The sequence below is a fragment of the Letharia columbiana genome, assembly GCF_014066305.1.
Source record: "Letharia columbiana isolate WasteWater2 chromosome Unknown Sc0000000_s0, whole genome shotgun sequence".
In the NCBI taxonomy this organism is placed as follows: domain Eukaryota; kingdom Fungi; phylum Ascomycota; class Lecanoromycetes; order Lecanorales; family Parmeliaceae; genus Letharia; species Letharia columbiana.
Genome location: NW_023501036.1, coordinates 409726 through 437100, shown reverse-complemented (window position 1 = coordinate 437100; position 27375 = coordinate 409726). Strand labels below are relative to the sequence as shown.

At 51.1% G+C, this 27375-nt stretch overlaps 9 protein-coding genes across 9 annotated transcripts; 5 read left to right on the top strand and 4 right to left on the bottom strand.

The window, feature by feature from the left end:
- Nucleotides 1-3690: 3690 nt before the first annotated feature.
- HO173_000119 (uncharacterized protein) lies at nt 3691-4894 on the top strand (the record flags this gene model as incomplete). Its single annotated transcript, XM_037302070.1, has 2 exons — nt 3691-4098; nt 4175-4894. 2 exons carry the CDS (start codon nt 3691-3693, stop codon nt 4892-4894), a joined length of 1128 nt encoding a protein of 375 aa, XP_037170649.1.
- A 99-nt stretch (nt 4895-4993) lies between these two features.
- HO173_000118 (uncharacterized protein) lies at nt 4994-6307 on the bottom strand (the record flags this gene model as incomplete). Its single annotated transcript, XM_037302069.1, has 1 exon — nt 4994-6307. The coding sequence occupies one exon, from the start codon at nt 6305-6307 to the stop codon at nt 4994-4996; it is 1314 nt and encodes a 437-aa protein (XP_037170648.1).
- A 285-nt stretch (nt 6308-6592) lies between these two features.
- Nucleotides 6593-8411, top strand: HO173_000117 (uncharacterized protein; the record flags this gene model as incomplete). The annotated part of the gene is made up of 2 exons (XM_037302068.1): nt 6593-6601; nt 6660-8411. The coding sequence occupies 2 exons, from the start codon at nt 6593-6595 to the stop codon at nt 8409-8411; spliced, it is 1761 nt and encodes a 586-aa protein (XP_037170647.1).
- Nucleotides 8412-9883: 1472 nt separating this feature from the next.
- On the top strand, nt 9884-13323 carry HO173_000116 (uncharacterized protein; the record flags this gene model as incomplete). Its single annotated transcript, XM_037302067.1, has 7 exons — nt 9884-10761; nt 10832-11004; nt 11063-11151; nt 11207-12055; nt 12105-12438; nt 12497-12626; nt 12675-13323. 7 exons carry the CDS (start codon nt 9884-9886, stop codon nt 13321-13323), a joined length of 3102 nt encoding a protein of 1033 aa, XP_037170646.1.
- Nucleotides 13324-14139: 816 nt separating this feature from the next.
- HO173_000115 (uncharacterized protein) lies at nt 14140-14644 on the bottom strand (the record flags this gene model as incomplete). Its single annotated transcript, XM_037302066.1, has 2 exons — nt 14140-14455; nt 14541-14644. 2 exons carry the CDS (start codon nt 14642-14644, stop codon nt 14140-14142), a joined length of 420 nt encoding a protein of 139 aa, XP_037170645.1.
- Nucleotides 14645-17164: 2520 nt separating this feature from the next.
- Nucleotides 17165-18024, top strand: HO173_000114 (uncharacterized protein; the record flags this gene model as incomplete). The annotated part of the gene is made up of 2 exons (XM_037302065.1): nt 17165-17285; nt 17342-18024. 2 exons carry the CDS (start codon nt 17165-17167, stop codon nt 18022-18024), a joined length of 804 nt encoding a protein of 267 aa, XP_037170644.1.
- Nucleotides 18025-20005: 1981 nt separating this feature from the next.
- On the bottom strand, nt 20006-21895 carry HO173_000113 (uncharacterized protein; the record flags this gene model as incomplete). The annotated part of the gene is made up of 2 exons (XM_037302064.1): nt 20006-20809; nt 21878-21895. The coding sequence occupies 2 exons, from the start codon at nt 21893-21895 to the stop codon at nt 20006-20008; spliced, it is 822 nt and encodes a 273-aa protein (XP_037170643.1).
- Nucleotides 21896-22410: 515 nt separating this feature from the next.
- Nucleotides 22411-23010, bottom strand: HO173_000112 (uncharacterized protein; the record flags this gene model as incomplete). Its single annotated transcript, XM_037302063.1, has 1 exon — nt 22411-23010. One exon carries the CDS (start codon nt 23008-23010, stop codon nt 22411-22413), a length of 600 nt encoding a protein of 199 aa, XP_037170642.1.
- Nucleotides 23011-24000: 990 nt separating this feature from the next.
- Nucleotides 24001-25010, top strand: HO173_000111 (uncharacterized protein; the record flags this gene model as incomplete). The annotated part of the gene is made up of 2 exons (XM_037302062.1): nt 24001-24310; nt 24361-25010. 2 exons carry the CDS (start codon nt 24001-24003, stop codon nt 25008-25010), a joined length of 960 nt encoding a protein of 319 aa, XP_037170641.1.
- Between the last annotated feature and the right edge of the window lie 2365 nt (nt 25011-27375).

Sequence of the window (27375 nt, the reverse complement as noted above, 5' to 3'; positions counted from 1 at the left end):
CCTTTGTTTGGTGCGGGGAAACCCCAAATGAGAAGGGAGATCTCATTTCTTACTCTTTAGGTTATAGTTCAGAGATGAATTCTCCGGCACAATTAATTACATTACATACATTAACATTCGATGAGACTGCAATGTGACTTTCCGTGGCGACATTGTTGGTGGAATCACCAGTGAGCGTCCAATGCTACTAAAGGTTCGAGAAGTATCTAGCCGAGACTGCCTAAAGTTATTATATGCCAGCATTCTCCATGTCGCATTTGCTCTTTCCGAAGAAATCTGGAGCTTTGACCCTTTGACCCCAAGGCATCCATTGAAGAACCAATTGTTCAAAGAGGAGGAGTGTTTCGATGGAATGCCCATCTATTCCACTTTCCGTCCGTCAGTGCAGAGCATACGAGCAAGGCAGAGAAGCTGAAGTGCTGGTCTGGCATCGAGTCGAACCATGGCCAAAGCACCGGGCACGAATGACCTATCTTTGCCGGCTGAAAACTTCTTCACATGGAAAGTCAATCCAGGGCAATCATTGAGATAGGTACCTGTTATTCTGCCAAACTCAAATGGTCGAGCGAAAGCTTGAACTTGGCCCCAGTCCTAATCGTCCTTTATAGTTCTAGTGCTAATATCGGATTTTTTTTGATTCAATATGCAGAAGTAGGAAATTGAGTTTCGCGACTCTGAGACCTTATTCCTGATCAGCGAGTTGGGGATCCTCTTCACAGAACAGCGCGATGACCGAGGCAGTATGAAGCATGGGTAGGGACTATGCGGGGGTGGAGAATAGATTCAGAACCAGTACCATAGCGGTGAAGGAAAAAGTGGAACCTTTCAAAGCGAGCTCTCGCAACGAGCCCGGGCCAAAGAAGGAAGATCTCACTCTCCAACACGCCAAAGAGAGTCGAAGTGAAAGTCAGAACCCAATCAATCGACATGCTGCCCGTAAGATTTTGCACCTCAAAAGAGTAATCTGTCACTTAATCCACATAGACTAACTAACAGTCTCATCTCCATCGTAACAGCGCTGAGTTCTGGCACTGTATGCTCCATCCTGGCCCACGATAAAAGAGTAATGGTCTTGAGCTATTTGAGAGAACCTCGTAATCGCGATGGTCGCAGCTAAATTCTTTTGGTAATCATTCAAGTTTGATCGAGAGGGGACCGTATGCTCGTGGTATTTCTACTCCGCGCGGAACACTGCCTCTTTGTCCAATAACGCGAAGTTGGTATCTTTCGTTGGGTGGACTGGCGAGGATGGTGGAAGACGTGTCGTTCTCAGGGCAATTGTTTGGGCCAACTACTTTGGCCGATAAATGCTTCATAGAGCAGTTCAAGATCTGTACTCTACTAAGCAGGTATAACATATGTCAGATGTTGGTGTTCGTTTGGTTTGCATGGAAAATGAAAAGATTGGAGAGAAGTAATGATGATGCAATTATAAGTCCGTCTGTGGATGATATTCTCAACGCACGCCGCAAGGTAACTTCAAATAAACTCTGGGTTATCGGGCGTTGTACCGAGAAATCTTGACTAGGAGATTTAGAACAATTGAGGGAGTACCAACTATTAAGTGACATGAAGTCTGGTAGCGGACTTAGTATCTTGAAAGAATATTAAAAACGGGAAGGCATCAAGCGATAACTGGCACGAATGTCAGGCACACCCAAAAAGGTTCGAGAAGTCCCGCCCCTGAAACGAATAGCAAGCCAAGACATGGTATACTACAGACACCCGTTTTTTCAACAGAAATGGGCTTTTGTCCAAAAATCCAAAGTCGAATGCCAAACCTGCTCTCTCGATCTGCACAAGCCTTGAAATCTGCTCTACTGCGACCGTGGAGAAACCCGATCTTACGGAATAGGTGACCTGGTCCAGGGAACCGTGTATGGCGTCACAAGACTCTGGCGCAGTATTTCATGGAACGAAATTGCCTACTCCTAACGCTTGGTGGAAATAATCCTCCGGTGGCTTTTGTAGCTCAAGATAAAGCACCGTGTCCTGGCAAAACTGTGAGATGCCATCTCTGACACATTGTTCCACAAAGCAAGACCTCACAAAAATTCTCTCAGGAGCTAGCCGCGGCAGTTCAAGAGACCCACGAACCGGCAAGTTCCATACGCTGAGTCACCTTTCGAGTTCCGCACCATGATCTACCGCCTCCCAACCCTCAGACGTACGTTGCGGCCATTTGCGCGACCAGAAGGCTTTCAGCTTCAATGGCCATCCAGGCCGGACTCGACCGCCAAAACACTATCCGTACACGCCGAGTGTTCTCTATGTCGAAAGCCGTATACAACGAAGCGATACCTATCGAGTACCGCGAGAAAGGACTCGCCCTCTATTTCGCTTTGCTCAAGATGTAGGGTCATGCATAGAACGGTCTTCGCACCGAGCCAAGCTAAGACGTGGTTTTGAAACATCGTTATGAGGGTGAGCTCAAGTTAGCCTCTGCCACTACATCATTGGCAAAACCACCTGAGATGTGCGTAGGGGGAGCTGTAACTTGGGTGAAACGGCTCCGAAGCTTTAGATGGTGTTCGAACACTGTTCATATAGGGTTGGTGCTAGGCCGTAAGTCCCAATCTGTTGATTTTGCATGGCGTGAGGAACTGTTCAGAACTGTTGAGTCGATCGTCGGCGCAAGCAGAATGCCGGTCTAGAACATAATATACCTCGTAGTTGGTCTCGCGACGAATAATGTTCCAATGTTGTTTTAGATGTAGAGAGCTGCATTTCTAGGATATCGTAATCGGCCTATGCTATCTGGTGCTTAGGATGGTAAGATACATCACAGGAATCCACTCTAGGTTAGCCGGAAGCAACACCTTCCACAGCTACCACCGCGATCTGATTCGTATTTGCTGAAGGCTCCCTGGCGCGCCATACACTACGCATCTATGCAGATCCTTGCCAGCGGCCACGAGGAGATTCGATACGCGTCAATGACTCCAACTCCCAGAGGGTTTTGCGTCGTATTTGTGAGAAAGACTTGATATCTGAAAAGAGTTTTCCTGACATATCAGGACTGTGTATTTCCCACTTTCTGGATAAAGGTCAAGAGGACTTGGGAACACGATCCGGCACCATCTTACTTGTGCAATACGTTACAGCGCCCTTGCTGCTGTCTTCTACCTTCACTTTGGCGAACGCCAGAATCACCACAACATGGAACACGCACCTTTAGTAGCTAGGTGTATGAAAGTCTTGTCCTAAGGAAACACTTCGCAAAGTCACCATGCTCGACAGCTGCAGCATGAATAAGACAACGGAGAATCTGGATGCCACTCCGGAATAGATTGAGCGCTATGAGTGCACTGCACAAAATGATGCCCTTATGAAAGTGCTCATCGTCGGCTCCATACTCCCTTTACCTGGTATCAGCGGTGGGCGGGGTGGGCTCGTTAAGAACGGAATCTCTCGAATCTGGCAATCTGGCAAATCTCCCCAACCCATGACCAGAAATTTGTTTTCGCGTGACAGGCTTCGTGCTCGAGAAGGCTAAGTAGCGCACCTGGCGGTAGGATAATCAACGACGCAAGTATCGGAGTGCCTACCTTCTACAAGGATGATGGAGTTCGATCAGCCGTCTTTGTCCGCCAAGAAGCATCGGCTAACCTTCCCCAACAAGAGCCCCCAAAACCTTCCCATCATTTTTTCCCTCCCCATCTCACTCGGAAACACTCCTAACAAGGCACCATGAGCTCTCTCCTCATGTCCACCCATCACGATCCCCAGCGCATCTCCCTCATCATCCGCCGCCTCCGTCCCTCCTTCGCCCGCCGCGCCCTCACCACCTCCCCACCCGCCTCCGCACCTCCGATCCCCGTCCCTGTCCGCTCTCAGGCCTCGTATCCAGTACCCACGACTCCAACGTGTCCGCCTTCCGGCTGCGCTTGCGCTGCGATGCCGTCGGGGTTGGATATCGACTATGGGAGACCGTTGGATGGCACGATGCCGCCGTATGTGCAGCATGTGGTTGTCAGGACGGGTAGGGATGATTGGGGGAGTAGGATTGAGGATGAGGATGGAAGCGTGGAGGGTATAGGGATGAATTTTGCGAGAAGCTTGAGGGGGTTGGTCGGGAGGGGTGGGAAGTTCTTTGATGTATGTATGTGCGGTTTCTATATTTACTAGTGATACAAGTGATACGGAGCAGAGGGCTGATGGAAGCAAGAACTAGCCTCAAAGACCCATCCTCATAACCAACTCCTCCCTTCCAGCGAAGGCTGGTCCGGAATACACATCTGTCCACGTCTTCCCACAACATGTGCACGTGCCAAAGATACCCCACACGCCCGAAGCTCACGAGGCCTTTGTGTCCCAATTCTTGATATCGAAGGGCGCTATGGCAGAGAAGATGTGGACGAAGAGAGAGATCCAGAAATCGGAAGGAGATGATGTTGACCAGACGGGATTTCCAATACCAGAAGAAGATCTCGTGGCTTACAAATCGAGGTTGAATTATGCCAAGAATGTGAGTCCTACGATCTTGATCTGCGGGCATAATTCGAGAGATACTCGCTGTGGTATACTCGGGCCCCTGTTGCGAGCGGAGTTCAATTCGTACATTGGGGGGCGAACTCAGCTGCCGGCTGATGATGAGCGCTCGATGGGTTTCAGATTCAGTGGGTTGCAACCCGTCAGTAACGTCGGCAAATCAAGGGTCGCGCTGACGAGCCATCTCGGAGGTCATGCGTTTGCGGGTAATGTGGTTGTTTATCTGCCGAAACGTTTTAAGTTGGCAAGTGGAAAGGTGTCGCCGTTAGCGGGGATGGGTATCTGGTATGGGAGGGTTGAGCCGAGACACGTATGGGGAATTATGGAGGAGACGGTCCAGCGGGGATGTGTTGTTAAGGAGCTCCTGAGAGGGATCCACGAGCCTGGTGTTATCGATGGGTAGACATAGGAAGTTCATGGATTTGATGTCCTGGGGCTTTCTTACCGGGTAAGCTAAGACCGGGTACGGTTGATGTATAAAAGTGGACTGTCAATTTGTGACTTAAAGCTTCCAGATCTCCCATTCCTGGGGATCGATCTTCTTTAGTAGTCCGCCGAGAGACCCTTGAATCTCCCTTCCGTCTTTCCATGTTTTCGGCCCGGCAAAGGCGTTGACGAAGCCTTCCGGTCCAGATACCAGGATGACCTTCCTGCGAGTCGTTCCATCTTGGTTCGCTGTCTGATCGATGCCGCTCAGATATGTTCTTAGAAGACTCTCTGATATGTACGAGCCTTCGTCGTCAACGAAGTAGTCTACAATGACCTTGCCTCCATATCTAGCTTTCAGAGATTCCACCTCCTCGACCAGCCGACTCTGCGAAGGTTGAGAAGGAGCAGCGCTTTCTTCGTTTGCCTCTTTGAGCTGGCTTGGAGGCTCCCCTTGCCATTCATCTGCGAGCTTTCGTACTTTTGGGACAAATCCAGCGGGCGCCCGCTGAGATGAGAAATGGTCCAGTCCATTGATCGAATCCTCTCGCCGCCGGTTCGCCCACAAAACACGTAGTTCTGGGCCATGATCGGTCGGTTTGGTTCGATAGTTAAACAACGTGTGTGCTACTTGTAACGCCGGAGCGATTCCCGTGCCTCCTGCTAGGAATAGAATTTCGTCTACATCATCTGGGATCTCGTACTCGACTCTCGGGCCGCGGAGGTGAACAATAGTGCCCCGGTTGATTTTATGCAGAAAAGTAGACACCTCTCCCTGAGGCTCCTGCCGGACGAACAACCTCACTTGCTCAGGCTCTGTGCCTTCAATTGGCGGAAGAGGCGTATACGATCGCGCGATCTGAAGCTCAGGTTGCATCACCTGCACACTCCAAACGCCTGTTTTCCATGCTTCGGACACGTTCGCTGTGTTCTGACCTTTGGGTAGTGACAATAGATTTAGTATAGCGCTCGTGGAAGAGACTTTTTCTCTCGACTTGAGGATAAAGGGAGTAAAAAATCGGGGATTTAGAACGAGGGATCTGGCAGGATTTGTTTGCCATGTGTAGACTTTGTAACCTAAGAACGCAACAATGGAGAAGACAATCAATTTGCCAGGCCCAATCCGAACTCGTCTCCTTGGAGAAGCCTCCGCACTGTTGACCGCCTTAGCTGATTGGCCCCGAGGAGCTTTGTGCGGTTGAGTTGAATGTCCAGTGGCATTGAAGCCAGAAGCTTTGTCTTTTGGAGATGGAGGGGGCGAAGATGGTTTAGCTCCGCTGAAACTTGGGGACGAACGACCTGCAAAGCGGCGAGCGTGCAACCTTTTGGGAATTAAAATTGGATCTTCTGACAATTGAATGCATCTTCGAGTGCAGTGAAGACCTTGCATTGAATTGATGCTTGCTGAACGATGTATTCAATTTCTCAAAACGAATTGAAGGACGTCGAGGAATTGTCGGAAATACGCTAGTCCAAGAACGGCAGCTGGAAGCGCTCTCTTTCTTGCACCTGCACGACGAGCACGAGAGCAGCCTCCACATTATATTATAACCACCGCCACACGCAAATATACACATCCGACTCGAGAGCTCTATCAGTCGTTTGTGTGCACTGCAGACTTTCAATGACAACATGATCATAAGAACACATCAACCATAACAGCAACAGTGTGGCGATGTCCCGCGTCAACTATGCCAACCTCAACCCCCCTCCCAGAGACTCACTCGAATTGGCCTCTCTAGCGTCCTCTAGCCTTGATCATACTCACAGCTCCAGATCGTCCTCTCCCTCGGGGATCTCATCTTCTCGAAAGCAGTCTCTCTCGAACGACGGACCTCTCAACCCTGCCACCACCCCACGGCCTACTCCTCATAGCCGCTCCTACTCTGTCTCCTCCGCTTTCGACTTTGCGTCGAACCTCTTTCCCCCTCTCGTCAACCGCTGCTGGCTACTCAGTGCTGGGGGGGCCGGGCTCTGGACCTGTCGACCTCAACGGCGCGTCACTCGAGAAACACAAATCCCTCACCTATCTCAATGGGCTTTCCCTCATCGTTGGCCTGATCATTGGCTCGGGTATTTTCTCCTCACCCGCCCAAGTCAACATCAACGCAGGATCGTATGGCGCGTCGTTGATTGTTTGGGCAGTAGCTGGGATACTGGCATGGACAGGCGCCGCAAGCTACGCAGAACTGGGAGGAGCAATACCCCTCAATGGCGGAGCACAGATATATCTGTCAAAGATCTTCGGAGACTGGGCTGGGTTCTTGTTCACATGGAGTGCGGTTTTCGTCCTGAAACCTGGTTCCGCAGCCATCATCGCCATCATCTTTGGCGAGTACGTAGTCCGGGCGGCTGTTGGACCGGATGCTGAGAACGCGAGCGCGTGGATCAACAAGGGCGTTGCATTGGCCGGCTTGACTGCGATCACCATTCTCAACTGTCTTTCGACGAGGCTAGCCACACGGATGGGCGATGTCTTCATGTTCTTCAAGTTCGTTGCCCTCCTTGGTATCACTATTACTGGCATCGTCGTTGCAGCGACTGGCTTTACGTGGAAAGGGGCACCGAATACCGAGTGGAAGACGACCGGTTGGTTTGATGGGACGAGTACAGATCCATCCAGATGGGCTGTGGCTATCTACGCTGGTCTGTGGGCCTTCGATGGTTGGGACAATACAAACTACGTGGTGGGAGAGTTCCTGCATCCTGCCCGTGACCTACCTCGGGTCATCCACACTGCCATGCCGCTCGTCATCCTCTCCTATCTCCTCGCCAGTGTCGCTTATATCTTTGTCCTTCCCACATCTATCATCTCTTCCTCTAACACGATAGCCGTGCAATTCGGGTCTGTCGTCTTCGGACCCGTCGGCTCTCTCGTTCTCGCTCTCATCGTCTCCGGATCGTGCATTGGGGCCCTGAACGCCACGACGTTCACCAGTGGCCGTCTTGTTTATGCAGCAGGCAAAGAAGGTTTTCTGCCTGGACTACTAGGGCACATCGGCATGCCTGGCTCCTCTCAATCTCATAACCGATTACAAAGGAGGTCGTGGGTTAGTCGAACAGTCACACGTTTGATCGGTGACGAAGAGGGCGGAATAGGCTTCACACCAATAAATGCGATGCTATTTAATGCGCTTCTCACTGGCACCTACATCGTTGTTGGCGAATTCGGCACCTTGATAACCTTCTACGGTGTGGCAGGCTACACGTTCTATTTCATAACCGTGCTCGGTCTCATTGTCTTACGAGTACGGGAGCCATATCTGGAGCGACCATACAGGACGTGGATATCTACGCCCATCATCTTCTGTTGTGTGAGTTTGTTCTTGCTGAGTAGGGCAGTCTTTGCGAAGCCAGGACAGACAGTGGTGGTGGTAGCATTTGTTGCGGCCGGTGTGCCGGTCTATTTCTGGAGGGTCAAGGGAAGGGGCAGGAGAACTAAGGGGGAGGAGAGAGATTGGAAATTCTGGAGGAGGTGGGGTAGGAGCGGTTAATGATAGAGCTGGGCAGGGTGTTGTATATACTTTAGTGAGCGAAATGCATATAATAACGAAATCATGTTTACCATGGCGCAAACATTCCTTTGATGTAGATGTAATGTGTTATGAGTCAGAAAGTGATACTAATTGTGGCAAGTAGATAATATATATCAAGATAGCGGTCTCACTCTCATCCAAGAATGAAAGGAGATTTGGTCTTGTTAGCTTGAGTCGTTCACCCTTCACCACAATTGTGGAAGAATGTCAGACAGAGCTAGCGTAGACATTGACCCTGATCTTGCGATATGAGTAAAACGGTTCGACCGTTTTCTATAAGCTACCAACTTCAGTTGGTAGCTGAATCTTTTGCTATTTTGATCCTCTGTCGCTTGAAATATTTTTGCCTTTTTTTGGGAGCTCATAGGTAAGGATAGATAGAGGTGGAAGATTTGCTTCGTGATGTTTGTGGTTGAGGGGGAAGAAGGGAGTCAAAAGCGGAAATGCTCTGTTTTTGCCGACCATTGATTTCTTTCCAGCAATCTACACCGACGACAATGAACGTATATTTTCAAACCTGTACCTTGGCAAAAATTGACCAAGGTCTTATTGAGTTTTATACACAAATGAGGCCGGGATGCTCTCGTGCCGTATAACGCTGCAATTCCAGCGCTGAAGTCTTTTCATGAACGGTTGGACCGAAAGTCAGATAGCGCTCCTCTCTAAGCGTACTTGTCTCCTGTATATGGGCTGAGACTAATGACAGAGCACACTTTTAGGCGACAAAGCTACAGCTCGCGTTACATTAGACTCTTAAGACCCCGAGAACTTCGGCAATGAGACAGATGAGAGCAACTGGGTATGACGACAATGGGATAGAAATTTGCAATACAAAGCAGTACATCGAAATTGCAGGGATCAGATATGCTTATTCCTAGCACCACTGACTCAGTCAACCAGTGTCATTTGCGAGCGCTACTTAGCGAGGGGGCCTCGAGATTCTGCTTAGGATGCCATTTTGGATACATCAGACCGGCTTGAAAGCGAGAAGTAGTGGACTTCCGTAGCTACAGCTATTTTGTGACATTGTGAATCTTGAAAAGCAAGGGGAGACGGTCCTGAGACTCCTCTTATCATATATGTGATCTGTGAGCATTCCTGGGGTTTTCGAGCGAGAAAGCAGGAGAAGCAGGAGCAATGCCGTTGGAATTCCTGGTCTGGGAAAGGCTTGCTTAGCTTAGCGCCTTTATCTCCGTCATATATGTAGGACAGTGTCGTCTCCATAATATCTCTCGTTTTCGTCCCCTCGGCCTCGTCCACCACACCCTAGCATCTTACTGGCCACGTGAGAGTTCCAATGCACATGCTGTTGCCGCAAGCTCCCCTATTCTCTCATGAGGTTGTATCGAGGTGGCGCACTCGTACGCCCTTGATCCACGTTGAAGCATGCAGTCATACAAGCGCACGGCTGTAGACCCTCTTTCACCGATATGGACTATACCGGGCCTGATTGCTTAAACGAGGAAGGCGATGCAATCATAGTCAAAGCTGACGAAGTGGATGAGTCGGGTGCTGACATCTCTACCATCTCTCCTACGGATGCCCCAGAATCTGAGTTCACTGAGCGCATTGAATCGCGGAGGGCACACGATGCTCAGTCAAGTCCCAAGATCCTCGCCAATGCCGTACCCAGTCCTCCAAGAGCCGCCACCCGCCCACTTCTCCGTCGAGAAGGCTCCGCTCCGCCCCCGCCGCAACAGGCTCCTCCACCTGCCCCACCTCAACGGCAAGAAGAGCAGAGGAATCCAACGGACTCTTTGAGTTTGCTTGAGCTGAAGAGACTCGTAACCGATCTACCCAAGCTTGAGCCTACAGCGTATGCGTACGACTATTCAGAGACAAGGTCGGTTCCAGAAGAGCTGGAGGAATGGTTTTCCTACACAGAGGAAGAGAGATACATGCTGTTACGGGCAAAGCAAACATTTGATGAGAAATGGGAACAAGCGCAGGCTGAACAACCAGTATCATCAGACAAAGCACTACAGTGGCAGGATGTGAGTGTAGAAGACCGGGAGAGCTTTATGGTTGGGGCTATAGAAGCGTTGCAGAGTCCGGAAATCTCATCTCGGGTCAAAGGTCTGGAGTGCTTATCTTACGTGGCTCTTGGGGTTTGGGGAGATACGGCTGGGGTTGAAAAAGATGACCAAGTATCTCATCTTACGGCCGCCGACAACAAATGGATGGATTCTTCAAACACCAAACCAAAGGTGCAGCTGGAATGGATCATTAATGGCACACGAATGCTCTGCGAGCTCGACGCCGTTCAGAGGCTGCTCGATGTGTTAATAAAGCTATGGGAAAGCGAACAGTCAGTCAGTCCGCTGCTCTTTACCCAACCTCTTCATGATATAGACACGTACTAAATCGTTTGAGCCTAGAGATGTCGAGATGTCGGAAGATGGGTCACCGTCCCAGGATGAGAAACTTGCTTCGTGGAGATTTCTCAGGCAAATTGAGGTCAATCAGACGCTTACAGCGCTGTACCTGATCATCGAAACCGGCAGATGGCAACGCTCAAAAGGCAATGATGGATCCATGCGAGAGGCTGTTGGTCCGTTCAGATCAACGTTATGTTCGCGCCTTTCAGCAGCTGACGCTCATGACTATAGCTAGCCTCGGACCTTCCATATTGACGGTCTTGACAAAGATGATCGCCAAGTTGCGCTGGGAAGAAACTTCATATATCCCTCTCCCTAGGGTACGATCCTGGCGCTCAACATTCCAGGATGATATGCTGACCTGAAAGCTGAAAGATCGTTCTCCTGTTCTGGAAAACAATTCTCCTAGTCTTCGGCAACATGAAGGAACTAGATGAAAGCAAAGTCGCACTACGTCAAGATACGGATATCAGCGAAAACGAGCACGATCCGAGCTTCATTACAACTTCCCCACTCGACTATCATCTATTTCGTCAAGAGATCACATCGAAATATCCAGCCTACTGCCCTCCTCCGCCTCTAGTCCCGATCGAGGAAGAGAACAACTCAATATTACCGCCCTTACCCAATCACCCTAGTCGACAAGCCAGCCAAGAGAACCTACGAATGGCAGCAGGCGCAACCGCCAACGGCGCTGGTAGATCGATATTCCATCAACCTGTACATATTGCGACGCCTGCGCCTTCGCCACCCCCTTCTCCAGCTGGGCCAGGAGGCAAAGGTGGGAAGAAACAAAACTACCAAACGAACCAAAATTTCCCTTTTTTGTATCCTCCTTTGGACGGCACGAGTAACACAGTTGGTGGCAAGGGTAATGCTGAGTTGCAAGATCAGCTTGTTGGCAAGCGGTGGGAAGGAAGTGATATACCAGCTTCCATATTGGAAGCTGGGCAGTTGTTCGCCAGCCGCATGAGGATGTCGAGGTCGATTCGTCAACTGTGGGACGTACGAGAGAAATTCATAAAGTACGAAAGAGGTTGGAATCGGTCCAAGGACGATTACGATTCACTGCATGAGGACTCAGAACTCGAGAGTGACGACGATGACGCAGAGTGTGAAGCTCAAGGGCCGAGTGCTCGTTCAAAGGACGAGGAGCCCAAGCGGGAGAAGGAGACGGATAATGAAGAGGTGCAAAGAAGATTGGACGCTATCAATAGCTTTTATGTACGTACTATATGTATTGAAGAATCTCCATCGCTGATGTCTGTCCCAGCGTGACAATTTACCGCACCTGCAGTCTATAGTGGTTGTTTTCTGGAAACTTGTCTTCAGCCACGTATCACATTTGGTCGCTCAAAATGGTCGAGACGGATTGCAGAACGGAATGTCTTTCCCTGACGACGGTTCAAACGAAGCTCAAGGCAAGAGGAGAGCGAACACCAATTCCTCGGGCAACATAAGTGGTATGGCGAACGGTCAGCTTGCGGAAAATGAGGATGTCACCGATCCCGTTGTCGAAGAGCTGAATGCGTTGAGGTCTAGAGAAATAACAACGAAGGCTGTGTCTGGTATCCTGCTGATACTCTTGAAATGGTTCAAGCTGTCCCGTGAGTGTCTTGAAGTACCTATTTGTATGTTGCAGAGGTTTTAATGACCGTTGCCAAGACATACTCAAATACGAATACATGACCCAGCTTCTGCTAGACGCAAACTACTTGCCACTGGTCCTCAAGCTCTTCGCTCATCAAGACGTTGACAGAGCGGTCGACCAGAAAAATGACCGCGAAGATCTCGAGTACGTTGACAATTGCAACTACGCCTACATTAGCTGACCAACCTCCAGCTTCTTCTATTTCTGCCACCTCAATTCTAAACACCCTCCAGTATCTCCACCGCAACCCGCCCTCTCACCTTCTACCTCCAGCGACGACGAAGCCGCCCCTCCACCCATTCTCAAGCATCGCCGCAGCCTTTCTGAAACTCCACCGCCAACCCCACCGCGACCAGCCGCCCGCCCCGAAGTAGACGAACTCGGCTACCCTACCTCTGGCGCCCTACCGCAAACACCCCTAACGAACTACGCGCCTCGCTTCTTCCTCACCAACATCAACCTCCTCCGTCTGCTTCAGAAAATTACCAAGCGCAAAGCCCATCGCGCATTGTTGCTTGTACAGTACAAATCTAGTACCATATTGCGCAAAGCGCTCAAGATACCCCAACCAGACCTCCGTCTTTACACCCTCAAATTATTCAAATCGCAAACACCGTACTGCGGTAGAAAATGGCGACAGACCAACATGCGTGTCATCACTGCCATATACCTACACTGTAGGCCTGAGTTGCGCGATGAGTGGTTATGCGGTGGGGATGTGGACGGCGTGGTTGAGGAAGCGGTGCCATTGGAGCAGGCGGGGAGGAGTCTGGTTCATTGGTGGCACTTGAGGGAGTTTAGGGGGGGTCATGGAGGGGAATGGAGAGGGCAAGGGTGGTGAGGACGGCAAGGAGGGCAGAGAGGAATACAATTTCTTCGCACGAGAATTGGAGAAGATGGGCTGGGGTCTCGGCGGAGTGGGAGCTGCCGAGGAAGAAGAGCACGCTGCTGGGGGAGAAGGGGCGGGCGGTGTTGCAGTCGGGACCGAGTTCGAAGGTGGGCCGTTGGCGATGGAGGGATGGGCGTGATGTCCCGGCTTCCCTGAGATGTTTGTTCATTGATTGCGCAATGGCGCTCGAGAACAGAGAGAAATCCGACGCTATCATGTCGACGAATGATCGATGTCTTTCTAGACTTTCGCACGCTTGTCAGACGGCTTCTGCTATGGAAAACGTGTCTACCCGAGAGCAGAGGCCTTTTCCTTCCCTACCATCCTTCCACCATCTTCTCCCTTCCAAGCCAGCACTGCTCTCCCATTGCCCTCACCTCTCACCCTGACATTCCCCCCTTGACCTCCACCACCTCCCCTCCTTCCTCCTCCGCACCTGCAGCGGGCCAATCCCTCCAAATCTCACACCCATCCCAAACCCCTCTTCCCTTCTCCAGCACCATTTCCCCCACCCTCACAGCTTGCTCCATATCCGCCACCTCGACCAGCAGCACCCGCGCGGAGACTCGCTCTGCGAGATCCAGCAGGCGCGGGTAGAACCTATCACCGGAGTCTGCGTAATTTTCCGGGTTGCCAGCGATGGGATCAGCGGACGACGGCACAAGCGCGCTTTTAGGCTCGTAGTTGCGCACGGAGCGGGATGTGGTGGCATTGAAGGAGGAGGGAGAGATGTAGGGTGGGTTCGAGATTAGGATGTCCCATTTAGATTCACACCATGGTTTTGCTCCCCGCGGCGAATATATCGCCGTGGGCAAAGGAGATTTGCTCCCTGGCGTTTGCTCGGAGCTGGCTCTTGGTGATGTTGTGGGAGAGGTTCTTGGCTGCGAGATTTAGAGCTGCGGGGGAGACGTCGACGCCATGGAGGTGGAGAGATGGGATGTGTGGGGCGAGGAGAGAGTGCAGGAGGAGCGGTATGCAGCCTGTGCCCGTGCAGAGATCGAGGATGCGGAGGGGATGTTGGGGGCGAGAGGGGGGCGAGAGGAGGAGGGAGGCGAGGTGGGTGGTTATGTTTTCTGTTTCTGGTCTGCGGAGAGGAAGGTATGTCAGTCAGTACTCATGCCCGCCCGAGTAAGTTTGAGAGAGAATGGTAGGTAGGTAGGTAGATCGACCTCGGTATCAAGACACCCCTCCTACACAGTATCTCCACCTCCCCAAACGGCTGGGATCCGAGGATATACTGCAGTGGCTTCCCTCTCGCCCGTGAGCGACACATCTGGTATAGATGCTGCGGCCATGATGTCTTAATGCTGCCAGAACTTGTCAGAGTGACCTCTCGATTAGCTATGGCATGTTCGCGCAACCAGCGCAGCTCATTGCGCGCGGAGGAGAGATCGCGACATGGGCGCAGGAGAAGAGGAAGGAGGTGGGTGTAGCGCGCGAGCGCGGAGTATAATGGAGGTAGGGAGACGGGGCATTCATGGTTTGCTGGTTGTGAAGCGCGGCTGAAGGTTGGGATTGATGAGAGCTTTGATGCAGAGTGCCAAGACTGACATGCTTGGCTTTTTTGCGGACTGAGGGTTAAGCGAAAATGCTGGGGATTATAATAGGTTTTGGGACGCTAACAGGGCGCAAGTGGTATTGTTGAAGATTTGGGATTGTCGAAACGTTGCCGTGGTGAGCTAACAGTGTACCCAAACAATGACATCTACAGAGGGTTAAGTATTTATTTCGTACTGAAATTTCGGATGAGATGGGCAGTGCTATTGTTTTGTGTGTCTGGGTGAGCTCATGGACGTCAGTGTTCCTGGCACGCACTCGATTCTTGAGATTCTGTAGAACATTTACTGTTGTGCTAAAGGCCCTTTGCGCAACCGATGGCCTAATAGCACGATCAACCAGCAGACGAACGACCCAGCATCGGCCTAGACATCTTTCTAGAAGCATTTGTGGAGATAGTCATATCTTAGGGCTAAATTCTAGTCTATCAGGAATTAGATACATCATCGTACGGCGGTACAATCCCATTCCCAATTCTTGGTCTCTTTATAGAAGCCTCCCAACCTTGACGTCAGCAACAAGAAAACCATGTTAAATTCTCTAAATCTCCGCTGTTCCAGCATATATGCAGGCGCCTGTGCTAGAGCCCCTCATAAGGGACCCCCACCCGAAGTTTGGGGGACACCGTACGTGTCCCGTGTTGAAAGGACAAGCTTTGCAGCGTTGATTGTCGTTATGCCGGGTACAACTTGATCGGTCCGTCTGAACGGGCCTAGTTTGCGTAAGGTGTCGAGGGCCATGTCGAAGATGTCGTAGATTGTTATCACTGATCTGGTCAGTTGAAAGGCAACCCGTAGGTGCGGGTCATTTGTAGCGTTGACGGTGTCGAGAGAGGTATTGATATCTGTGAAGGCTTGGAAAAGACCCTTGGTGGTGTTGGAAAGCGACGGAGTTTGAATGACACTCTGCGTCGCGTTCGTGATGTTGGAGAATATGGAGGTTGGTGCCTCCGTCACCTTGTACGTAATATGGCTGACTGTACGCCCTCAATGCTCGAGAACGATTACTCTAGTTCGGAAGTCAAGATATTATATCATGTCGTCCGTATACCAGGTTTCGGTGTCAGCATTGGCCATCGAAGATGAGTGGTGAGTTGCAACATCCTTCCAGGAAGCGCACAAGGAGCTGAACTTGCTAAAGCATCCCCTGTTGCTTGAAATTTTTTGTGCCAAATGAAGAAAGCAGGACTGCGAAATGTCATGGCTACAAGAATACTGAGACCCCAAACAGCAAGTTCCCGGGGTATGCTCCCACCTTCTTCGACTGGTGTGACTGCAATTTTGACTCGATGGTGGCTGTCAAGCCTGTAGACTGTTTCAAACATGGGCCCTTGAAAATCTCCCAATGCTAGCTGGAGCGCGGACGTTTACAGAATGCAAAAGGCATAGGTTGCGTCGAAGCTTTGGTCCATCGAAACTCGATGCATAACCGAAAGCTCGGCCCAAGATGGAATGTTGTAAAGTTTGAACCTGGGCTGGCGAAGTCGGACGCGTCTAGAGCCTTGGTGATTGAAGAGTCGAGGTTGAGACACGGGTCAGGTATATTGATAGCAGATACATGATTCAGAAGCATGTCGATCCACGCGAAGATAAACTAAAGCAAAGGGGATACAGTCCATCTACATTCTGATGAGTCAATTACTAATGGCTCAGCAGTAGGCTCAAGGTGAAAGATCAGCATTTGCAAAGAGAGGAGCTGGCTTTTTCTATGTTTGCGCCTAAATCAGCGCTTGCGCAAATGCGTGTGCGAGAAATCGAGAACACGGAGCACGACTTGAACTTTTTGCTTTTGCGGCTACATTGACACATGTTCAAGCAAAAGTTTGCTTTATGACTTGGCCAGAGGTTCTGGTCACAGTGGGGACCATTGCAAACAGCTGGTGATTTGGCCTAAGTGTGGATATGCTTGGACAGGAATCATCTGGAGACCTCCATTCATCTTCATCTCCTTGGCGTCGAAGACCATCTCGCCTTACACTGAATTCAAGCTACCATCGGACTGTGGCTATTAATGACCTAGGCAGCGTAGGATCTGTGAGGCCTGCACAGACTCCTCATAAAGATTGTCTTGCCAGATCGCATTAACACATTCTGTTGGCTTAGCGCCATGGTGCCAAGATTTAACCCTGATGCGGCCTAGCTCAGCCTTACACAAGATCTCATAATGAACACTTAGAGATCCAAATCACGTCCAACAATTTCTATACTGCGAAGTGCACTTCCGACCTCCACTCGTCATGGATCTAGTAGCAGGGGTTCGGAAAGAAGGCAGCCGCGGTGGTCGCGGTGAATTCAAATGGGAAGATGTCCGGGACTCACAACACAGAGAGAATTACCTCGGTCACAGTCTCATGGCTCGTACGTCCCCTCCATGCTTACTCTTCCCCGTATTACCTGCAGCTAACACCCCCCAGCCGTCGGCCGCTGGCAAAAGAACAAAGACCTAAACTGGTACGCCAAAGGGGACACGTCCGCCGCCGCCCTCTCCGCCGCCGAAGCCCGCAAAGAGGAAATACGACGGATCAAGGAGGCCGAAGAAAGTGCTCTCAGTGAAGCGCTTGGCTATGGGCCTACTATACGAAGTAATGCGAATGAGACACCCATTGGGCGGAAGGAGGTTGAGAAAGCGATCAAGGAGACTGCGGAGGGTGATGACGAGGAGGGTGCTAAGGGTGTGGGATTTGGGGCCTTTCTTGGAGGGGCACCGGTGGAGGAAGAAAGAGATGTGCTGCGTGGTGAAGGGCTGGATAGACCTGCCAGCAAGGTCGTGATAGAAAGAAGGAGAGACGGCGATAGTAGGAAGGAGAAAAGGAGAAGAAGCAAAAGCCGAGACAGGAGTAGCGAGAGGAGACATAGGAGGCATACCTATGGCGAGGAGAGGTCGCATCGGAGGCACCGATCGAGGGATAGATCACATCGCCGACAGACGGATAGGTCGAGAGAGAGGTATTCGCATGGAAGGGAGCGGTCGAGGAGCTACGAGAGGAGAAGAGATAAGGATCGGCAACCACGCCGGCCACGGGAGCGGAGTTACTCCCCAGACCCACCTAGACGGAGGCGGGATTCGCGAGATAGAGATTACGACTACAGAAGATGATGAAGAATAGATCTGACGACTGCAAATGATTCTAACCTCGAGCTCTTTGGAGATTCATACTCAGCAAAAATCGGGTCTTCGACTTGGGAAATTCGAATCCTCAGGCAACCACAGTGATACCTGTCCTACTTGACTCGTAGAAAGTAGGACAGCCGCTGTTTCTTACCCTTGGTTAGCGGATGCCAAGTAGGCTAATTTCTTCCTATTACAACGCTTTCTAATGCTGAGAGCCAGACTAGTCTGCCATTGAGCTGCGTGTGACTGTGTGTGTCTGCTAATCCCTAGGAAAGGACCACAAACGCACCTATCCTTGGGCTTGTAAAGAAAGGCGCCGCTGTCTCTTCTCGCCGCTGGTCAACCACGGACGTCTTGACTGACCTAGCGCTGGTGCCATCTTCGTCGCCCATTTCACGGTTCCCGATTCCTCCTTCTCTTCAGGCTTTCCAAACCATAGTGGTCGAGCTACGACCGATGATGGAGTAGAGACGAGAATTACGTCAAATTAACCACCCAGCTTCACGACGCACCCTGGTCGGGATATGGCACACGCTGATTGATAGCCGAATCTGTCGCCCAGAGGAATATACCTAGCGCGCTATCGTCTGCAGGCGCGAAACGAGTACTCAATCAGCAACAGTTTAAAGCTGCAACGCGGATAATTTGACAAGGAAAAGACTTCCCTTGCTTACCGTACGCCGTCCACCCCAATTCCGACCTCCGAACCTGACAAGCCTCGGAAAGCAACCGCACATACTCCGAAACCGCCCGCCAGGTCGCAATCACCCCCATGGTGCCTCCGCCAGAGACGTCAGGCTTCGAGGGTACGTCGCCGACGTCTAAGAGGCTTACGATCGCTAGCACGCACGTACCTGAATCCCGCGCAACGTCAGCCCCGATGCATCACCACCCCATGACTGGGATATAGAACAGCGCACCACCCACTCACCGGAAGTATACCGCTTGGGAGTCCAAACCGGCGTACCATACCCTGGCACCGTGTGCGGAAACCCTAGAGACAGCCATTGCGCTCGCCCTGGGTTTCGAACAACGTCTTGTTCGAATGTGCGGATTGCGCGGTCGCAGTCGTCGATCTTGTAGGTGGGGGAGCCGGGACGTCCGCCTGTCCAGGAGGGAAGACTGGTGCATTGGTATTCGTGAGGGTGGTTGTGAGATGCGTTGAGAGTGGACGGCGCGGGGAGGAGGTTCAGGGATGCTGCTGCTGCTGCGGTGCCTAAGCGCATGGTAAGGGCTGTGAAAAGGAGGAGTCGAGAACGCGTTTTGCGTTGACGGAGAGTCATTTTGGATTTTTTTATCCTTTCGCTAAAGCTTGAGGGCGAGCGAAAAGGGAGACAACATTACTGGAGATGGGACCATTCATGCTTATACTAGGCTTCGTTTTGCACGGACCCTAGCGCCTGGACGGCTGTTCAGTTCACGGATCACATCATGCCTCCGCATAATACACTAGGTTTGCTGGTCGCCAATCGCCAGTCGTATATAACAACAGTACAGGTGGCTAGGTATTCTATCCTGCCTCGTCCTGAACTTCATGAACCGTAAGGCATGTTTCAATGTCATCTTCATTCGGTCACTGGACTTTGTGCGATGAAGCAGACCGAACAAACAATACACTTGAACATAGGTAGTCTCAATCTCAATCTCTCCGCAGTGTCTCACGGGCCGTTACTTCGTTATCCCAATGCCGTCAGACTTCCGCAAAACGCCAAAAACGACCAACCCACCTTCCCCCGACCTCCCTACAACACCAACCGCCGAAATACAAGACATTGGCACCTCGCGCCCACGCTGAACTGCGTCCGATGGTGAGATCTTACCTCCCCCATCACCCAGAAAAGAAAGAGAAAAAGTTCGAACGCCCCCCAACTCCCTCCCTCCAGCACGTAGCTCACCCCATCCATCCATCCATCCATCCATCACTCACCAACCCCTCTCCTCGCCAAAAACCCCCCTGAACCCCTTATCAACAGCCTCGGAAAACGACAACCCCATCCCCCCCCATCCTCCCCTTCTTCTTCTCCGCAGCCCCCTTACCCCGCCGTCTCGCAACCACATCAACGGCGGCTTCGATCACCGCCCTCTTCTTACCACCGCGGCGCCGTGTCATGGCGCCGATGGCGGCTTTGAACACGTTGGTCTTTCCGCCGTGGTGCGTCACCGCGGTCAGAGTCGGGGCGCTGCTGGGCTGGGGTTTCGTGGCGATGGTGCGCTGGTCCTGGTCGGAGTGGTGGGCGGTGCTGAGGTTGCGGGCGAAGGCGAGGTCGGTGCGTGTGGGGGGGTTGGAGTGGAGGGCGGTGGTGAAGGTGAGGGGTGGGGGTGGGGGTGGGGTGGAGTCGCGGTGGTCGTGGGCACGTGTACTTTTGCGCGCGGGGTGTAGGTACGGGAGGGATGGTTTTGTGATGGCGGTTTCACAGGCGTCGAGTTCGGCGATCTGGATCGTGGACGCTGTTGGTGGGGATGGGTGTGTGGTTGTAGTGGTGTTGGATGTTTTGGTGGGCGAGGATGTCTCTGTTGTGGGTGGTGTGAGTGATGATAGTAGCGTGTCGACCGAGTCGATCATCTCGTCGAAGCTGTTCGGCTCGACGACGGCAATCTTCTTCTGCGTCTGCTTGTGCATCGTGCTCTTCTTCTTCTTCTTCTGCAGCTTCTGGCATTCATCTGCCCACTTCTGAAACTCTTGCTCCATGAACTCTACCTCCTTGGAATCCAGCTTCTTGCGCTGATTTCGAAGCTTCTGCTGCTCCTCGTGATCTGCAGCATCTGCCATCTGTTTCAGACTTAGATATACCATGTCTGCGGGAAGCAGGCGGCAGTGTCTCTTTCTCTCTTTGGGGACGTTGATAAGAGAGTGCGATGGGAGGAGGGGGAGGGGCCAGTCGGGCCGTGGGGCCGTGGAGGTCGCAATGAAGCGATCCATGGCGACAGGGATGTGTGAGGGTTGCTTTTTCCGGAAAAGCAAAGGGGAGATGAGGATGCTGGACTGGGTGCTTGGTCGGATAGGGTACCTACCTGTGACTCCGAAGAAAGTGGATGCTCGAGTTGAGAGAAATGGGCTGTAGCACAGGCTTCTTGTATGAACTTGAGATGCATGGTGAAAGATGAAAGTGTCATGAAGGATCACAAAGACGGTTGACAATAGGGTTGTGTTGCGCTCAAGGATTACAATGGCGGTTTTGTTGCCTGGAGAGAAAACCTTTGACGACACAATGACTTTGCGATCCAACAAGGAAAGAACCACAAGGACACTGGACATAGGAACACGATGTCCCAAAACTGGTTTTTTGCGCGGACGAGCAAAGATTGGGCATAAATGAAGAGCATCAAGTCCAAAACAATACTTATTCGTCTAAGAAATCGCACCACGAACAAGTCTGAGAACAGCAGATTGTTCATCGATGCTCGAACTTTTGATCTTTTTCAGACTTTTGATCTCTTTCAGACTTTTGATCTCTTTCAGACCTTTGATCCTTATGACTGCGTTCTTCCCTGATAGTGTGCCAAGCTTGCAGTTGTAAATTTACTGTCAATGCTCATACGGGCCGATCCCTCCCGTGAAGCAGAAGAAAAGATTTCCAAGCAGAATCGCTATCAAATTGCGAGACCTATGCCTTTCTATGACATCGCGACTTCGCAAATAGGGATGGAATTTCCTTTTTCCCTTGTTGCTCCACGATGCGAAAGCGCGCAAGCGTCCTCTTGTAACCAACGCGCGGTTATCGACGCGCAAAATCATGTGAATGTTTTGCGAATACTGCGCTCTGCTATCTCGTTCGGGAAGCGATTCAGCCCGCCGAGCGTGCACGCTGCCGCATGGGGCGCTGATGGGCGCACGCACCGGAGACTCTCGCAACATTCCGATCATGTTACATCATCAATGCTCACCGATCATTGCCCTATAGAGCCACTTACTTATTCAGGGCATTTTGTGTTTATTGCAATGCTATCCGCTTGACTGGAATATTTGTGCTTCCAGCTGATTGTATTGCAGTATTTAGAAGAGATATATCCAGGGTTATTGGGACAGTATAATCTTCGTTGCTGCCGCAGCATTGGGCTGGTTTACCTCTGGTCTGATCGACTTGACACATAACCCGGATACCGAGATCTGGAAAAAGCAGTACCAGTTGCAAAGACGTCAATAGGTTGCTATGTACCTCGTATGGCACTTTGGCTGCTCAAAAACTATGTGACGTAGGAATATGAAGATCTGCCTATGACATGTGGCACAAAGGCAATCAACGCTGTGGAAGTTCTCTGAAGATCATGAGATCGGACTGCGATACGAGGTTGAGAGCCAATGAAAGTCTCCGATTTCACCATCTGGCTAACAAAAGTCGAAGCGAAGGGCGACGGAGTGTTTGGTGTTGCCTAAGAGTCCGGCTCAAGGAGAGGACCGTGTTCTGCACCACGAACACGGAGAGGATTCCGCATCGTTGGCACGTCTGACGTCCACCAATCAACGAAGATAACCCCGGCGAAGCCCCCTGCTCTGAAATTGATCTCAACGCACATCTCATACGCATGTGGAGCGGTAACTATGTATTCCGCAAGTCCATGCAGCACGAGATACAGGTCTGACCAGGTAAATTCCCTGAACAAAGCAGGCACTACGCTGATGGCGCCGAGGTGTCGGGGCTCATGATAGTAGTAGTAGCCGTCAGGAAGGTACACGTGTGGATGGAGGGCAGCGTTTGGTTTTATGGCAATGAGAACACTCTGGAGAAAGGTGGTCAATTGCCATGAAAGGAATTGACGATGGCCGAAAGTCATGGCTAGCTCCAGCGGTGAGTCGTAAATGGGATATGTGACGTTGGATCTTGGGAGGCATCTTATGTATTCTTCTGAGCCGTTTGAGAGGATATTCGCATTGCTGATTAGTTGTAAAGAAGGCGGAAGCGTGGCAGCTGATGTTAGAGTTGTGAAGAAGACTTGTAGCAGTATCGGGATGTAGGACCACATCTTGCGCATTGTAAATCGGGACTGTTGAGAGGAAAGCTATAGGTCAGTGAGTGAGCTTGGTGACGAAGGCTGTCAACGACAGTCTACCAAAATGGTGCCGGAGAGAACGTTGTTCAAGTGAAGGACATCATCCATGCGACCGCTTAATACATTGCTCATCGCGATCCTGCGAGGAGCGCCAATGTGGTTGACAAGCCATATAGACCCGCCAATTGCCGTGGACTGACGAAGCGTTCGGAGGTATATGACTCCCAACCTTCAATTACCCGTTTTTAACTTTGATCTGATGGAGAATTCAGCAGGGAGTATGGTTACTATTACGGGTTCGTCATGAGGCAGAGCCATAATAAACGCTTAGGTGTGGTCGTGGATTTGGACTTCTCTACTGCTTGACGCAGAAAGAGGGTAGGTTTTGTAGCTGATCCGGGAGTGGTGATTTTGCTCGCCCGTGCCCTGAAATCGTTGCCGATTGTTGGAAGCATGTGAGTGTCAGGGTTCGCAATAGCGGTTGGTATATCTGAATCCCGAGGAATTCAGGTGGAGTATCAGGCGGGAGTTGAATTTGGTCCCTAAGATGACATTAGAAGCGATCAGAAGTAGCTAAATTGCTGCAAATGCTTCCGACGCGGTTGTTTGTAGAAAAAGATGGGTCCGGAAGTAAGGTTAATGTATACAACAGAACGGTCCAGTATAAAGAGTAAAGATAGGTAATTTACGGACTTCGGGGCGAAATCAAAGTCCGCTAGTCCTCTACTCTAGTTCGCTAGGCCAGTATTGGCACTAGCTCGTACTTAAATACCTGCTGCGCCGCTCGACAAACGGAAAATACGGAGAGCTGAATTCATGGCAAACCATAAGTACTTTATTTATATATATAGGAAGGAACACCTTACTTGATCATATCCCCCAATCTCTCCCTACAACTACCATACTGTATAGTATAGAATAATACAAGACAAACGCCGTTTACTCTACTATCAGCCTAATTGAACCATCACCATGTTCTCACAACGAGTCTTGAAATCTTCTGCTCCTCTCTTAGCTACCGCTGTCATCGGTGGAGGCCTCTACGCCGCTTCTCTTCAAAGTGCTTCCCAAACCCAATCGGCTCCTCCTCCTCCTCCGGCAGCAACAGACCGCATCGTGCAAACCTCCACACAACGTTCAAAAGAACCTGAGAAGATTTTTACTAGTGGCTTCTCCTTTCAAGATCTGAAATTACAGAGTTCAGAAGTCGTCAATCACAACACCAAAAGATTACGTTTTGAACTTCCGGACAAAGATGCAGTCGGCGGGTTACGCGCGTTATGTATGTTCAAAGGAAGCTCTTTGACAGCCGCCACCACTGATCCTTCATAGCTGCACTCCTAACAAAAGCCACTCCATCCGGTGCCTGGCTACCCGTCTTGCGGCCATACACCCCCATCAGTGACCCAGATGAGCCCGGCCACATCGACCTTCTCGTAAAGCGCTACCCAGACGGTAAAATGAGCAACCATCTCCACTCCCTGCTTCCAGGCCAAACGCTCTCTTTCAAAACCGGCCCGCTGCTCACTTACGAATGGACGCCCAACAAGCACTCCCAAATCGCTCTCATCACCGGCGGTGCGGGTATCACCCCCATGTATCAGCTCACGCGCGCCATCCTCAAGAACCCCGAGGACCAGACGAAGGTCACCCTCATCTTCGGCGTCAACGGCGACGCGGACGTGCTTTTTGAGCCCGAGTTTCGGGAATTGGAGCGCAAGTTCCCCGACCGTTTCAAGGCGGTGTACACGGTCAGCAATCCGACGGCGAGCTCGCCGTTTCCGAAAGGTTATGTGACGAGGGAGCTGTTGAAGGCGCATATACCCGGTCCGGAGGAGCGGGATATCAAGGTTTTGTTCTGCGGGCCGCCGGCTATGGAGAAGGCGATTGCGGGGTCGAAAGGGTTGCTGGGCAGTCAGGGCGGTGTGGGAGGGGTTTTGAAGGAGATGGGCTATTCTAGTGATCAAGTCTTCAAGCTTTAGTATCTTGATCAGTCTGATTGTCTGGCGCCCATCATGGCTCCCCAGGTCTGTCTAAAAACTACATTCTATTTTCTTCAACTTGTTCTTTATTCTGCCGCTGCACTTGACGAAACCTTATGGTCTGATTTCGGATGCTGGTGCGAACATATCCATGCACCCTACTTCCCCAAGGATAGCGATCGACGGAAAACCATCTCTCTTCGCAAACAAAAACAAACTGTGTCAAGAGCAGTAGCCGAATCTATGAGCTTAATATCCTAGCACCGCCATAGTCGTATACATCTCTTTCTTTTTTCTGTTTCTTCTTGTAAGGCAGGTGCTCCAAGACACTTCCCCTGACACCTGGAGCCAGACATCAGAAAGGCTGCAGCGACGACATCTCTTTTTAGATTTTGTTTCAGATCCTTTTGAGGGGGTTCCTGCGTTGTTGGATTGGGGCACTATGCCCGAAAGAGCTGTCGTTGACGACTGAAGTTACTGTCTAGTTTGGACATGAAATACGAGATAACGCCCTTGGTGGTGTTGATCGCATCGATGAATGTCAAGGATTCGCACTGCTTCGGATGCAACATTTTCCTTTCCCTTTTTTTTGTCACCTCGCCCAGCCTTCGTTCCGGAAAGCAAGTGCGGTGCCAGGACATGAGATTTCAAATGGACCTGGCTTGGTGGCTGGATCTGTGTTCAAGATACAGGCAATTACTTATGTGGAGAATTATTACAGACTCGACGTTGAGACTGCTAATAATGCAACTCACCAGCTCTCTTCTCCGTGTCCAGAAGCAAAACACTAGAAGTCGGTCCGCAGAAGCTACCTTCAGCTCTATACCCTCGACCGTGTTCGGTTTCAACAAACCCCCTACGTGGCTTTGGTGCCAGAAGGGCCAGCAATGGCACCCATCTCCCCCCGTCCATAATACAATCTGTCCATACCAATGCACACGCTTCCATTTCGTAACACCACGCCCAATGTTCACTCTCAAGCAATATAATGATTGCCCGACCTAAAGCGCCAGCTTTCGATTACGTATACATTACCGCTCAAGTCTACCACCCTTTTCTGAAAAATTCGTCTGGCTGCGGATGAGCTCAAGGGTTTTCTACCTTCGAAGAAAGCATTGAACTCCGTTGGAATACAAATAAACGAATTCATACTGTCACGGATAGCTCTCTTCTGCGCTTGAACAAGTCTCGCAACAATGCTGCACTAAGGATGTCGGATGTATTAATATCCCGCACAAAGGAATCGCACTATTTCCTCCGAGTTCATGATCTCACGGAACCCTTACAAGCAAGTCCTCTCGAGACCCTTTCATTTTCTCCAGTACAGATCCAGTCCGTCCCCTCGCTACAAACATGCTTCTGCCAATAACGTTCCTCTCCGCCCTCATCGCCCTGTCCACCACGCTCACCGTACCCACTTCGCCACACATCTACCGCGCAACGCAAAGTAACAGTTCCTCCTTCTCACCCCTCCCACCCCTCAAACCCTTACCCATCAAATCCAACCCCACAACATCACCAAACACCCTCAACCTCTACTCGCAAGCAAACACAACAACACCACCACCACCACCCACCATCGGCATCTGGCCCCAACTCCCCTTCACCACCGACACAGGCCGCCACCTCAACCTCACCATCGCGCGCCTCGGCCCCATCACCTCGCGCACGCGTCGCGGCGAACTCCTAAACGCCATCAGCGACCTCCACTACGCCATCGCCGCCGAAGGCGATCCGTTCGAACCCATCCCCGGGGTGTATGCGCGCTCCAGCGGGCTTGTATGGACGGTTTTTGCGTGCAGGGATGAGGTTGCGATGAAGAGGTTTCAGGTGGCGCAGGTGCTGAGTATGGTTTGGATTCTCATGGAGGATTATGGGCCGAGGGAGGTGGAAGGGAGTGAGATTGTGAGTGCGGAGGGGAGGGGGTTGGCGAGTTTCGTGTTGAGGTTTTTGGGGGGGTAGGTGGGTTTTGTCGGCAGGAAGTCATGTATATGTATATATATAGTTTCCTACCAGCATGTGACTCTTTATTCCGTTTCGTTTCTTTCAACATCATACTACTCTTCCACCCCTTCCCCCCAAACGGGCGCCTGTATATAGTCTCAAGTTTTACTTCAAGTGTATGTCGTGTAAGTACGGGAATCTTCCAACACTAGGCTACGAGAGTATGCCTGATCATACCTCTATTCGCTTGCTATTCTGTCGTTGGAACGGCTTGGTTACTGTCCACGTCATTTGTATGCCCTCACTTGTGCCTAGTATGCGTGCATTTCTTTCGAGTATGAGACAACTACTCAATTGCAAAACACCTTTTCGTGGAGAGACCGCACTTCTCCGGAGCTCCAAAAAAGCTATTTCCGTGACA